At 40.2% G+C, this 13,383-nt stretch overlaps 1 protein-coding gene across 3 annotated transcripts in view; it reads left to right on the top strand.

The window, feature by feature from the left end:
* gripap1 (GRIP1 associated protein 1) overlaps positions 1-13,383 on the top strand; it is a 42,408-nt gene that overhangs the window by 6,011 nt on the left and 23,014 nt on the right. The window contains exons 7-18 of one of the 3 annotated variants that reach the window (XM_023431150.2): positions 253-419; positions 757-796; positions 4,438-4,508; positions 7,022-7,069; positions 7,176-7,207; positions 7,465-7,512; positions 8,537-8,636; positions 9,585-9,662; positions 10,604-10,696; positions 12,082-12,216; positions 12,790-12,885; positions 13,140-13,250. In XM_023431150.2, coding sequence (XP_023286918.1) covers positions 253-419; positions 757-796; positions 4,438-4,508; positions 7,022-7,069; positions 7,176-7,207; positions 7,465-7,512; positions 8,537-8,636; positions 9,585-9,662; positions 10,604-10,696; positions 12,082-12,216; positions 12,790-12,885; positions 13,140-13,250 — 1,019 coding nt within the window. Of the gene's footprint in view, positions 1-252; positions 420-756; positions 797-4,341; positions 4,509-7,021; positions 7,070-7,175; positions 7,208-7,464; positions 7,513-8,536; positions 8,637-9,584; positions 9,663-10,603; positions 10,697-12,081; positions 12,217-12,789; positions 12,886-13,139; positions 13,251-13,383 lie in introns of all 3 variants that reach the window. The other 2 variants (XM_023431148.2, XM_023431149.2) reach the window with 2 other exon arrangements.

Below are 13,383 nucleotides of genomic sequence, written 5' to 3'. Positions count from 1 at the left end.
TACTGCCTTTTTTTATAGGAGCTGCAACAATTGGTCAATTAATCAGTCAACAGAAAATGAAATAAGCAACTATTTTTATAATTCATTAATTATTTCAATTATTTTTCAATGGTTGCAGCTTCACAGATGTGAGACTTTTCTGTTTTCCTTGACCTTACATTATAGTAAACTAAAAAGCATCACACAGCTGTGTTATATTTACATGTGTGTGGCTCACTGTTTACACCATACTGAGGTGTTATTCCTCTCCAGCCCTCCAGGAGCGCTATGACAAAGAGTTGCAGAGACAGGTGGTCGCCCAGGGCAACCAGAGCGCTACCACGGAGACCGACGGGTCAGCCAGCGCCAATGGAGTCTCTGATGTCACAGGGAGAGGGGAGGAGCCAGCAGCAGAGGGAACCAGTGAGAGACTGGAACAGGTTTTGGAAATCATTCCTATTTTTTGTGATAACACTCTGCTACAGCAGCTGTAGTAGTGTTTCTGAGAAAATTGTATTTATTATGTTAAAGGATTTTGCTAAGTTTTACTTATCAGCATCTCTGATGTTGAATTTGGGAAATGGAGACTTCAGCAAGAAATTGTACGTTTCTCAAATTGCCACAGATAGTTAGTAAAACATTATCATGACCTGTGGCGATCATCGGAAAATATGAGTGTAACACCAGGTTGACAAATGCCAGAATTTCATTTGATAATTTATATAAATGAGTATATTTTTAATATGTTGGTTTTTTTTCCACCTGTTTTGTTTGCAGACGGAGACTCAGCTGGAACAGACAGAGAAGCAGCTACATGGTGAGTTTCTTCTTGTCGTTACTCATTAGACAGAATTTCCCTTTAAAGAAGAATTCCTGTTATTTCATGTGATATTCAGTAATTCTCTGGTCTGATAGTTATAATAAATAAGACATAGGACTGTGTGATGTGACCAAAATCTCATATCCAAGTCATTCGTATCCAGATAACAATATATATCATGGTTTAGGACATTTTCTGAAAATTGAATGACCTCATAGAGAGGCCTTTATAGAATTGTATACTAGACAAATAAAAGGCACTTACTCATATTTTATTATTTGTCTCCTTTCATTTAGAACCTTTGTGCACATTTTCAATAATGCTGTAACAAAATATAAAATATTAATGTATAAAATATAAAAAGGTAAATATGGTCAAAAATATCAAACATAAAATACTGAACAGCAGAACTGTACAACAGAACTGAATCCAAACATAAATATTGGAATATAAAATACCAAATGTAAATATGGAAAAACTTTCAAGTTTAAACTGTAGAAGCAAAACACGGCTCACAATATAAATATGGAAAATACAACAAGCTCCTGGTTTTGTCTTGGCTGGTCGAAGTTCTTACCCTGTTGACTGTCCTCCATGTTTGTTTGTGTTGCCTTCATGCAAATCTCAGATTGTGTTTTACTGCACAACAAAATAAATGATGGAGCCTAGTATGAAGCAATATACGTTTTTATTTTACTTGTAAAAATAAAAATGAAAGGATGAAAATCTGCCTTTATTTGTGTTAACATAGAATTTGTGGTGCTGTAAATGTTTGTATTGATTTAACCAGTACAGTTATTAGTGGAGTCGCAGACCAGTGATCCATCTGAATGTCTCATGATAAGAAACAGGAGTTTTCCTCCTTATAGTTAAAATACGCTTTGCTTCCTGCTGACCTGACTTTATTCTCTTCAAACCTTCACTCAACACAAACTGTTCAGATTTATTTTGAAAGAGCACACATCATGTTGTTGTTTCTTTTTTTGATTCTATGAGATTACATCGATGTTCAGATTATTTTCATTACCATTTAAATCATTCATCCAAATGAATGATTGAACCATGAAGCCAGTTTTTATAGTTGTTGTTTGGCTCTGAGAGAAATCTTGTTGATATCACCCTAAAGGATCAGTCTGGTGTTGTTCTATATTCTTCTTCATGTTTAGGCTCAAACCAACAGTGTTAGTCTGTCTCTCAACACTGCCTTCCTCTGTCTGTGGCTCTCAGCTCCAAGCTCATGGGTTCCTGCTGAACTGAACTACAGTGTGTGTTCACACACACACACACACACACACACACACACACACACACACTGAGGTGTGGATCTGAACATGTGATTTGTTGACTAGAGGGAAAACATAGAACATCACCAGAGTTGAGCTTTAACATGCATAGTGCACTGAAGTGTCGTATCATGTCCCTCAGTGAACAAACTTTATTTACTTATTTATTCACTTCATCTGCTCAATAACAACTTCATTTGATCCTTAAAGGACCAAACTGGTGTGTTTGAAGATCAACCTGCTGCACAAAGTTAATCAGTCACAATCAATGTTTAATTAACATTTCCTGTCAAAGAGATGGTATTACTGTGTTCATGCTACTGAGAGCAGAGGTGTGTTCAAAGACACCTCAGACACTGGTGATGCTCAACAACAACTCTTTTAATGTTTTCGAGCCGTTATTGAGCCCCATCATATACAGTATGGCAGGTTCATCCTTTACTCTGTCACCCAGAAACCAACCAGTACTTCTGAGTTGAATTGATTAGTTGATTCATTTATTAGTCAATTGACAGAAAAATTAATGAACAACAAATTTGATAATTGACAGTTAGACAATTCATCAGTTGATTGACAATCAACAACAGGTTTTTATTTATTTGTTTGTTTGATTGTTTACATGGGAAAACTAAACCAAATCCAACGCAAGTAAGTTGAAACTTTTATTATATAGAAATTAGATTTCTATATTTTCCAGCAAGCTTTTGTTATTGCAGTCAAACAACTCAAGTCTTAGCTGTCACTGTCCTGAAGTTTGATTAAACACTGACTGTAATGAATCATCTCTCTGGTTTTTAAGCTTCATGAGTCTGCAGGCTGATTTTCATAGAAATGATGTTACACTAACGTGTGCCTGAAACGAAGGAAAATGATCCAAAATCATGTTCAGTGATTTAAAGATTGTTCCTCATCACAGAGTGAAGCATGTGAACGCACCAGTTTGGCCCTTTAATGGTGCTTGTTACCATAAATTCTCAAATACTGCCCCGTTAACCTCGTCCACAGAAAGGTTTTTACAGTTCAGGTAATTCCACCTGCTAAATGTTTAATCGGACACCTTCTGGTCCTGCTGGCCCAGTGTTTGGTTTTTATTTGAGAATTTACGGTGAACCTGCAGCCTGTCTTTATTGAAGCGTAGAGCAGCTAGCTGGCTCAGGGCAGACACACACTACAAACTGACGCAGTGAACAACTGTTTTACAGATGAACTTCAGACATTTGAAGCTTTAAAGAAACATCAGGATTTTGACCCTGATGTTTGAGTTTAGGCTCAGAAGTCAGGTATTTTCTGGCACAGCTGCAAAGACTAATGTACCCCTGTTAACTTCATTATAAAAATTAATATTACTGCATGTTGTAATACTTGACTGATGGTGGAGTTCAGTTTCCAACGGTTATAACTTCCCGCCTCCTGACCTCTGATCTCTAATGCAGTGATTCCCAGCGTCACTGATCAAAAGTATAAATATCATAATATTTTTAGTTAGTCACTACTTTAACCCCTGTGTTTAATGTCACAATGCTATGGACTCTGGGTAATTCCCTAAGCCCTCATGGACTTACCGGAAATGCACCTCAAAGTCTGTGAGTCTGTGACGGTGGGCATTGGAATTAGGCCACTGACATCTCAGAGCATTGAAAGTCTGCATCAAATTTCAGCTCAGATTCATAATCTTGTTGACTTAATCTTCAGACAGTTCCTGGTTTAAATCTAAAATATGCCATTTACACTGTCTTTTATTTAGACAAGGTTCTTCATCTGCCTTCATCTGTTAAATGCATGAAATATTTTGGTCTCTGCACTGACACCCAGCCTCATGTCTGCATGAGGTAAAAAAGTTTTTTGAAGCAAGCGATGTGTTCAGTGTTTAGTTATTGGGAATGTCAGACAGAAGTTTTCTTTACACTCAGTCTTCCTCAGCAGAAGATATGAGTGCCTCTTAGCGCCACGACGGGTGAAGCTGCACAGGATACTTCAGACAAACTGACCTGAAGCTGGGAACGTAGCAGAGCTCAGATAAACATGCTGTCAGTGAACACACCCTAATAAACCAGTACACAGTGATGTTTCACAGGTGTGATTGACTTTGCAGCTCAGCCAGAAAATCCCTTACTCCGTCCTGGTCAGACCCCCCACCCCCCCCCCCCCCCCCCCCCTCCCTCAGACAAAACCTGTCAGGCGTCATGTAGGAGTGAGAAGCTGGTGTAGTGTGTGTCTGGCCTAACAGACTGCCCCTGCTGTGTGCGGCGCCCCCTTTAGGCCTGTCAGAGAAGAGCGTAGAGAAGATTGTAGCTAAGCAGGCAGCGCTAGGCTGGTCGGCTGCTCTCTGTCCAATAACTCACTGCTTTGGACCAGAGCTGGAGATGGCACTGAACACCGAGCAGGAGGAGAAGAGGCTGCTGAGGGAGCAGATCCACAACCTGGAGGTACAGCATACACACACACACACACACACACACCTGATACACAATCTGACATAACACTCACCATTCACACACTGAGCAGGAGAACATATACAAATATAAATAACGACATGCTGCAGTAGAATGGTCTCCCCACACTGCACAGTATCTAACTGCTTCAGATCATCATAACTCAGCCCGAGTCACGTCTGCTATCCTGCTAAATATTAGATGAATACCCTGATGATGTCACGTGAAGAAGAGCAGTGACTGAGTTCTTACAGCTTTTAAAAAGGAGAGAAATCAAACAGACAACTCTCCTGAAAACCGTGTCTTTGCTGACCTCCAGTGGTTTAAGTTAACACCTGACTGCTCTGAAGTACAGGTGAACTCCAGGACCTGGTGCCGGTTTCACAAAAACAGACTTTGACTGTGTCTTAGACAAATAGTCTGACTTCAGATAGATGTCTAAATTCATCCGTTGCTCATAGCAGTTTAGTTTGTGACTATCTTAAGCCGGACTGTGGTATAAGTCTGATATATCTCTGTGAAACTGGCCACTGGTGACATCACTGTTGCTTGTGGTTTCAAGAGGGCAGCAGAACGCTGCTTTACAGTCTGCGTTTAAATGTAATAATTATAGAATATTTAATTTATATAGGATTTAAATGTTGCTATTTCAGTCATGTCACATGAGTCTGTGACCCATGAAGAGAAGGAAAAAATACACATTTGAGCTATAACAGAAAAGTGAAAACATGTGGCTGCAGTGCTGGTCCTTGGTCCATATCATCTTTAGTCATGCATCACTGAAGCATTTTTTATCGGCTAAACTTTAATCCATGGATGTTTGAAGAGAACTGGAAACACTTTTCTCCCATTTATTCCAGTCAAAGTTGTTAACTGGTGCATGCAGCAAAAATGTTCTCCAGGTTTCTGCAGTTTTAGGCCCATATAGGACGCTCAGTCCTTCTCTGACCGTGCTGCCTGACCCCCACACACACACATGAACGACATGAAAATAATTTATTGATGCGGCTCTTTGTGACTGAAATTTTTATTGGACCTAATGGATCAAATTCTCCATGGAGACATGGAGAAAATGGTTTTCATTGTTTTACAGATGTGTCTTTTGTAATGATTGTGTGTGGGGTAACGTTATTTGTCACTGATCCTGCAGCTCTGACTGTGACCAGCAGGTTCAGCAGCTGTTCTTCTAAATGTCCATTTCCCCTTTACTTTGTTCCCCCAGATAAGAAAACATAATAAATGAATCCAAAGACAAAGTTTTAGCGTTTTGCTGTTAAAAAAACCCCTGTGGGTAAATATGAACAAATACACTTTGTTAAAATATTGGTAAAACATTTGACTTGTACCTGAGATAAACATTTTCAAACACAAACAGAACTGTCACCTGCTTCTGATTGTTCTTCTCACTTCCAGTTGTGTGACATTACTGCTGCTGTTACTGTCCCCACTGACCCAGAGTCCAGAAAGTCAAAATGGTGGCAGATAAAATGGCCACATGTTGTGTGTGAAAGAGGAAACTAATTAATTCATGACAAGAACATGAACGGCAGCTGGTGAGCAGCGGTAAAATGTCAGCATGTACCAGGCCGATAGGAGCCTGCCGCTCTGTAACCGTGTCATCTCGTCCTTTTCACAATATTCACTCAACACCAGCCGGTGACAGCAAACACACCAGAGTGTTGTTTTATTATACAGAGCTTTTTAAATGTTCCCAAACATTTCCCTGGAAACAAACAGGACCTTAAGATAATGACAGTTTCTCTGTCAGACACTATTGAACATAGAGGGAGCGGGAAAAAACACACAAACTAATAATTCATGTGTTTTTTCCTGCAGGTTTCTTTGAAAGTCACATCAGCTAAAAGGTCCAGCTTTCACTTTGACTGTGGACACGATCACTCTGATGAAACACAGTGTGCAGATAGTTTGTGTTTTGTTAGTTTTAGAGATAATGTTTTCAGCTGTCTGAAGTCCAAGTTCTCCCAGTTCAAGTCCAAGTTCTCCCAGCATGCATTTTACATCAAGCAGCGGCGATAACTGAGAATTTGAGACAGACAGCCTTACTGCCTATACTTTGAATATTTGGTTGTTTTTGTCAGAGTGATTCAGACACTAATACATAAAATTAGATCTTTTGTTTTCGCGATATGTGAGGATCTGTTAGACCTTTCAGTCAGCATCCATGGTCATCATCCTGGGGGGCAGTGGGTGATCTCAGTAGTCCTGCTGTGATCTGGTATTTGTTGATAGTTTTATGTTTTTATTGGACAGTTTAACAACAGAGCTGCTCTCCTTATATGTCCACATCTCACCAAACTGTAATAAACATGAACATGAATTAACATCTCTATGACACTATCAACAAAAATTGGGCATTATAGGAATTATAAAAGTGCACTACAGGTGTACCTAATAAACTGTAAAGGTGGACAGTGAGTGTTTGCGTTTCTGTGTTGTTCACTTGACTCTGAGACGGTTCTAAACGTCTGTCCCCTGTCTGCCTGCAGGCGTCCAAACAGGCTGAAATCACCAAGCTACAGGAAGAGATAACAAAGGTAGTTATTGAATTTTATCAGTGTTTATGAAAACAAAAGTTTGAATGAAGAATGAAAAGCAGCTTTGATTTGCGACTTCCTGTCTTTCTGTGTGATTCTTCTCCAGCTCTCTGATAAGTTAAAGAAGAAGCAGGAGAGGTGAGACCCCTTCAGTTTGACTCTACCTCAGCAGAATTACTTTAATGTGAAGCTTTTGTAGTCCATCTCCTCCAGCGGGTGTAACAGTCTGAAGAACACGAAGAACATGTCCTACAATCAGACAGTGTTTGAACAGCTGTCACGATGTTTATTTAAAGTTGAACTGTTTGTATGAATTTTACGCAGATCAGACTAGAACAGACTGATGGATGATGAAGTTTGTGTTTAATGAAGTTTGTGTTTGTGTCTTTCTGCAGTTTTCAGCGTCTGCAGGGAGAGAAGGAGGCTCTGTACAATGACAGCAGGTCAGACATACACCTCTACTACTACTACTACTACTGTTGCTCTAACAGCCACTACTACTACTGCTGCTACTGTTACTACTGTTACTGTTACTGTGCATACTACTACTGTTACTGTCACCTTTCTTGCTACTGTTACTGTTACAGTTTCTGCTGATGCTGCTACCTATCAAACTACTGCTACTCTTATGACCAATGGTGATATACAATTAAGTACTTATTTAAGTAGTGCACTTAATTGTAATTTTGAGGTACTTGTACTTTGAGTATTTCCAGATTTAGCTACTTTATACTCCACAACATTTTACTGCACAGGTTTGGAAACGAGCTACCCACAGATTCAGACCATAACAGTAGTAAAGCTGTGAATGGCTCAACCTTTGCCAGCTGTTATTAACGCACACACACATGCATCATTAGTTATAATCCAGTACTATATATTATTCTGAAGTCGGCCATTCTGCACTACTTTTGGTACTGTGAGTATATTTTGATAGTAATACTATAGTAGTGTACTTTTACTTATTAAACTTTTGAATGCAGTACTACTACAACTACTGTTACCATTATTGTGATTTGTGCTACTACTGCAAATATGACAGTTAATACAACCACTGTTACTACTGCTCCTACTACTACTACTGCTAATGCTATTACTGCTACTACTACCACAACTAGACCTACTACTACAACTCCTACCTCCTGTACTACTGTACTACTTGTGTTTATACTACTGCTACCACTGTTACCAATTTTACCACTGCTATTTGTACTGCTAATACTACTACTGCTGCCATTAACAGTCTCTCAACTGTAGGTACTGCTACTATCATGTTACAGCAGTTTGTATAAGTACCACTGTCTTGATGTTGCACATGTTACTACTACTACTTTACAGTACTGTTACCACTGTACTGACAGGATCTGATGTCCATGGTTTTTCTGATGTTTTTGTTCTTGCTGTTTGTTGTGTTGTACAGCAGATGTGAACCTGTTGTTGTTGTTGTTGTTGTTTGTGTCTCTGCAGGACAAAGATCGATGAGATCAACCAGAGGAAAGAAGAGGAGCTGAAGGCCATGAACCTCCGCATCCAGAAACTACAGTCAGACCTCATGACAGCCAATCAGGTCAGACCTCAGTAACACACAGCTTTTCTTCCTTAGCATGACAACTTAACTACATGATCTTTTCTCTGTGCCAGGGGTGTCTCAGTCAAGTTTTATGGGGCCAGATCTGAAACCTATGATATTGAGTACCTGCTGACACTGTGTCCAATCAATTCATAAAGTTGTATTACTTAAATGTTGATTAAACAGCCTGTGTATTCGACACATTGAAGCAACACGGCTGGAGAATACCTAATCTCACACACCTCATTTTTCATGCGGTTAATGATCCTAATACTGAAAGTGATGGTTCAAAAATATAAAGTTTATGAGCTTAAATTATTGATATGAAAAAGTTCGGTTCAGGGAGAATGTCCCACTGACAGTGACATGACACGATCTGATAGAAAGTCTCACTCTGTTGGATTTGTTGGAACAAAAGAGAAACTGAAACTCACAAACTGTCTTTGATAAGATCTAACAGAGGTGTGCAGAGAGCTTAAAAACCAACAACAGCTAAGGATAATAAATGCCTGTAATCTAGTTCCTCATTAGTGACAGCTGATATCATGTAATACTGGTGATGTCATTGTAGCCGCTTTGACACTCAGCAGCGGCTAAAATGACATGATAATGATTATCAGCATCGGAGGTTAGTCAACCTGTGTATGTTCTCCACCTCAATGTCTGAATCACACAAATAATATTTCACATTGACACAAGCTAATTTTCGGTGGCTTACACAGTGGAATATTGCACTGCAGAGCCCGGTTGTTTTAAAGGAGAGGAGCCGCAACACTTAACAGGCTGAGAGAAAACACAGCAGGCAACTGTAATGAAAGGATTGGATTATGATCTGTGTCATTTTAACTGGTACCAAATATGCACAGAGTTACATCTCTTCTCTGTTAACTACAACTACTGTCACTGCTGATGCTGTTAGACTGAGTAACCTGTGTTTGTGTTTAGCTGACAGCAGAGCTGAGAGAGCAGCTGCAGAGCAAGGAGAAAGAGCATGAACTGGCTCTGCACACTTTGAAAGACCAGGTACAACACACACACGCACACGCACAGGATGAAGACATAAATGGAAGTAACTGGCTACCCAGTGTTCACACATCCTGGCATTTTGCAGCAAGAGCCTGTGAGCCTTGACTTCGGGCAGAGAAAACCAGATTCCCAGACGTGTTCGCAGATCTCAGGGTCAGCACGACTGAACTGAGTAAAACTGACACGTAATTAGCAACAACAAGTTCTTGTACACACTGATCAAGAAGTTTGAAGTAAAGCCCAGTCAATTTAATGTTGTCCAATACAAGGCTGAGGGCTAAGAAGGTTGTCTGAGGGAGAGACAGAGGCAAGAGGTGGAAGGAGATGAGGAAACAAGGGAAGGGTGGGAGGGAGTGAGGACTGATGGGAGGAATGTGCATAAAACTGAAAACTTTAGAAACGCTTGCTTTGTTGTGTCTCTTTTCTGTGAAGAAGTTTCGCTGCCAAAGTGAATTGATCTTGAAAAATTGATTCATATTCACCAAGAACTGTTTTCAAAAGCTAATACTAATGATTCGTGTGGAGAGAGGGAGACAGAGCTCGATAATACACATTGATTTTTCTTACCCAGCCCTTTCATATGACTGAAAAATACAAATATGTTTTCCAATACCACTCTGGCAGTGGACTAGCCTGGTGTTTGTTTCCCTGCCTGCTGCTCGAGCTGTGTTTCTAACCTGCTCTGTTCTTGTCTTATCCTCCTCACCTGTTCTTTATCTCTCTTTTTTGTCTCTTATTCTCACCTTTAATATTTGTGTTGTTTTGGTTGTGTCTCTGTTTATGTTTATATCCGGGTTTTCTTGTTTTGGTTATTGCTTTTTTTTTTTCTCTTCTTTTTTTTTCCTTGCTTACATTTTCCTTTTTGGTTCTTTTTCTTTGTGGTTCTTTCTCTCCTGTTCTCTGTGCTGCCCCCTGCCTGTGGTTCGCTGGTACTGCAGGTAGCCAGTCAGAGTGCAGTCAGTCAAGAGCAGGTGGACAACATCCTGCAAGAGAACGATGCTCTGAGGACAAACCTAGCAGCTTTAGAACAGGTAATAACCCTGCAGAACATCATCTTGAAGTTTACCCCCGAAATAGTGTTCAGCGGACTAACGTAGCTACTAGCCAGAGAACGTTACATAGATCCCTAACACTACGTTATCTCACGGGACAAACTTGGCACCTTTAGAACAGGTAATATACCTGGAGAGTGTAACACCTAGCCGACAAAATGAGTGGTCTGGTGGTTTGCAGGAACAGGGGGGGGGGCAGGGATGGGCTCAAATACCCGGTCCACCCCTGATCTGAGTACTAGCGTAGCTGCTCTAGAACTGGTATTCACACATAACCCTAACCTTAAACCCAGTTAGAAAAGGTGAGTTTCCTTGTATCCATAACAACTATAGTGTTGTCATAACTACACTACCAATGTTGGAACAGATCCAGTAACACTATCTAGAACCCGTTTTACATTTACAGAACTGTGCCTTTAAGTCAACATCTTACTGAGTATGAAACTATAACCCATCTCACAGGAGAACAGTGCTCTGAGGACTAATCTGTGCGCTCTTGAACAGGTAATTATATCTTAGGCTTAAAGTAAACCCTTATGTAGACAACCTTTAGATTGATGATCTGAAGTTGAAACTTTTCCTAGAACCCAACCCTACGGTAAATATTAAAAATGTTTTAAAGCTGCGTACCTTGAAAATTTAACACTTGTAAAATTGACTTAGCGCTAATCACAGAATATTTAATGATTTCTGAAACTCTTTCTTAAACCACATCTATAGTCAGGACCCATTACTGAGTAGTTGGTATTGATTGTTGTTGAAGATAATCCCATTGAGAACCCCATACACTGGTCAGTTCCTTAACAGAAACCCTGGATCCTTAGAAATGGAGTTCATATAGAACCCAACTAGAACCTAGTTTATGTTCTGAATCATCCAACTCATCCATCTCCATCTGCTGACTTTACTCCGTCTTTACTCTGTGGAACACCTCAGTACCTACTATCACGTGCTCTCACCTACTGTCAGTTACTGTCACCTACTGTCACCTACTGTCACTAACTGTCACCTACTGTCACCTAATGTCAATAACTGTCACTTACTGTCACTTACTGTCAATAACTGTCACCTACTGTCACTTACTGTCACCTACTGTCACCTAATGTCAATAACTGTCACCTACTGTCACCTACTGTCACCTACTGTCACTTACTGTCACCTACTGTCACCTAATGTCAATAACTGTCACCTACTGTCACTTACTGTCACTTACTGTCAATAACTGTCACCTACTGTCACTTACTGTCACCTGCTGTCACCTACTATCAATAACTGTCACCAAATGTCACCTATGTCAAACTCTGCACTAACAGGTTTTTCATTTAAAGAACTAAAGATAAATAAAGTTGTTGAATCGTGTGCAGATCCAGACGGTAAAGACGCAGGAGATGAATCTGTTGCGTGAGCAGCAGGAGGCGTTGACAGCTGAGCTGCAGCAGAGACGAGCTGAACAGGAGAGTCTGTTAGCTCAAAGAGACGACCTGGACTCCCAGCTGCAGGTAAAACGCACACACACACACACACACACACACACACACACACACACACACACACACACACACACACACACACACGTGATAGGAATACTGGTGTGTTCCTCTTGTTGCTGTATCTGTGGGTAAAACATACACCTTTAACAGGAAATCTGCTACTGACTAGACAAATAACAGTCCCAACTTATTCACATATTTTGTATTTAAATTGTTTTAAGATTAGTGGATCTGTATAAACTGTAGGTCTGATTAACGAAAGAACCGTAAACAGTTTTCTTCAGTTATCAAAAATAAAATCTGTTTTCAGATGGGTCTTTGAAATACATGAAACTACATTAGACACAAAACTCATCAAGAAAATACAGATAAAACTACACAAACACAATTTACAAACAATGATACAAAATACAAAAAAATCACTCCAGACCACAGACTTTCCCTCTTTGCAAACTGTTTTTTGAGTTTAAAATGGTCCCAGTCCTGATCCAGTTTGAGTTCCACATGATCCTGAACACAAAAATCCATCTGTCCCCGTGACGATTTACTAATCATCTCTACTCTCTGTCTGTCTCCTTTCAGGAGTCGAGTTTTGCCAATAGGAAGTTGTTGGAGCAGTTAACAGAAGAAGGACAAGAGAAGGACAGACTGCTGAGAGAGCTGGATGAGGCTAAGAAGGTACACACACACACACACACACACACACACACACACACACACATCCACACACACACACACACACACAAACAGAGGAGAAGCAGAATACACATTCTTGTTTGTGTGACACATACAATCACACAGATACACAAACACATTAAGCCATTTGGGTTGTAAGCACACTAATGATCAGCACAAATGTAACGGGTGTGTGTGTGTGTGTGTGTGTGTGTGTGTGTGTGTGTGTGTGTGTGTGTGTGTGTGTGAGAGAGCAGACAGCAGAGAAGAGGAAGGCCATGTTGGATGACATGGCTATACAGCTGAACCAGGAGAAGTCCGACCACAAGGAGGCGCTGTCAGACCTCAAACTGCAGCACGAGAAGGAGGTGAGACTCCAGAGATGATGCTGCTCTTTACTCTGACTGCAGGGTTCATGTTTTCTTTTCAGTTTGTCCTTTTAATTTTGTCTTGTAGTTTTCCCTAGAAATACAAAACAACTGCATAATATTTTGTGAATGA

The sequence above is a fragment of the Seriola lalandi genome, unplaced genomic scaffold (genome assembly GCF_002814215.2).
Source record: "Seriola lalandi dorsalis isolate HSWRI2012SDOR001 ecotype SW California unplaced genomic scaffold, Sedor1 jcf7180002054917, whole genome shotgun sequence".
Taxonomy (NCBI): Eukaryota; Metazoa; Chordata; class Actinopteri; order Carangiformes; family Carangidae; genus Seriola; species Seriola lalandi.
Note: the sequence above shows the minus strand (reverse complement) of the source record. Positions and strands in the feature narration are given on the sequence as shown.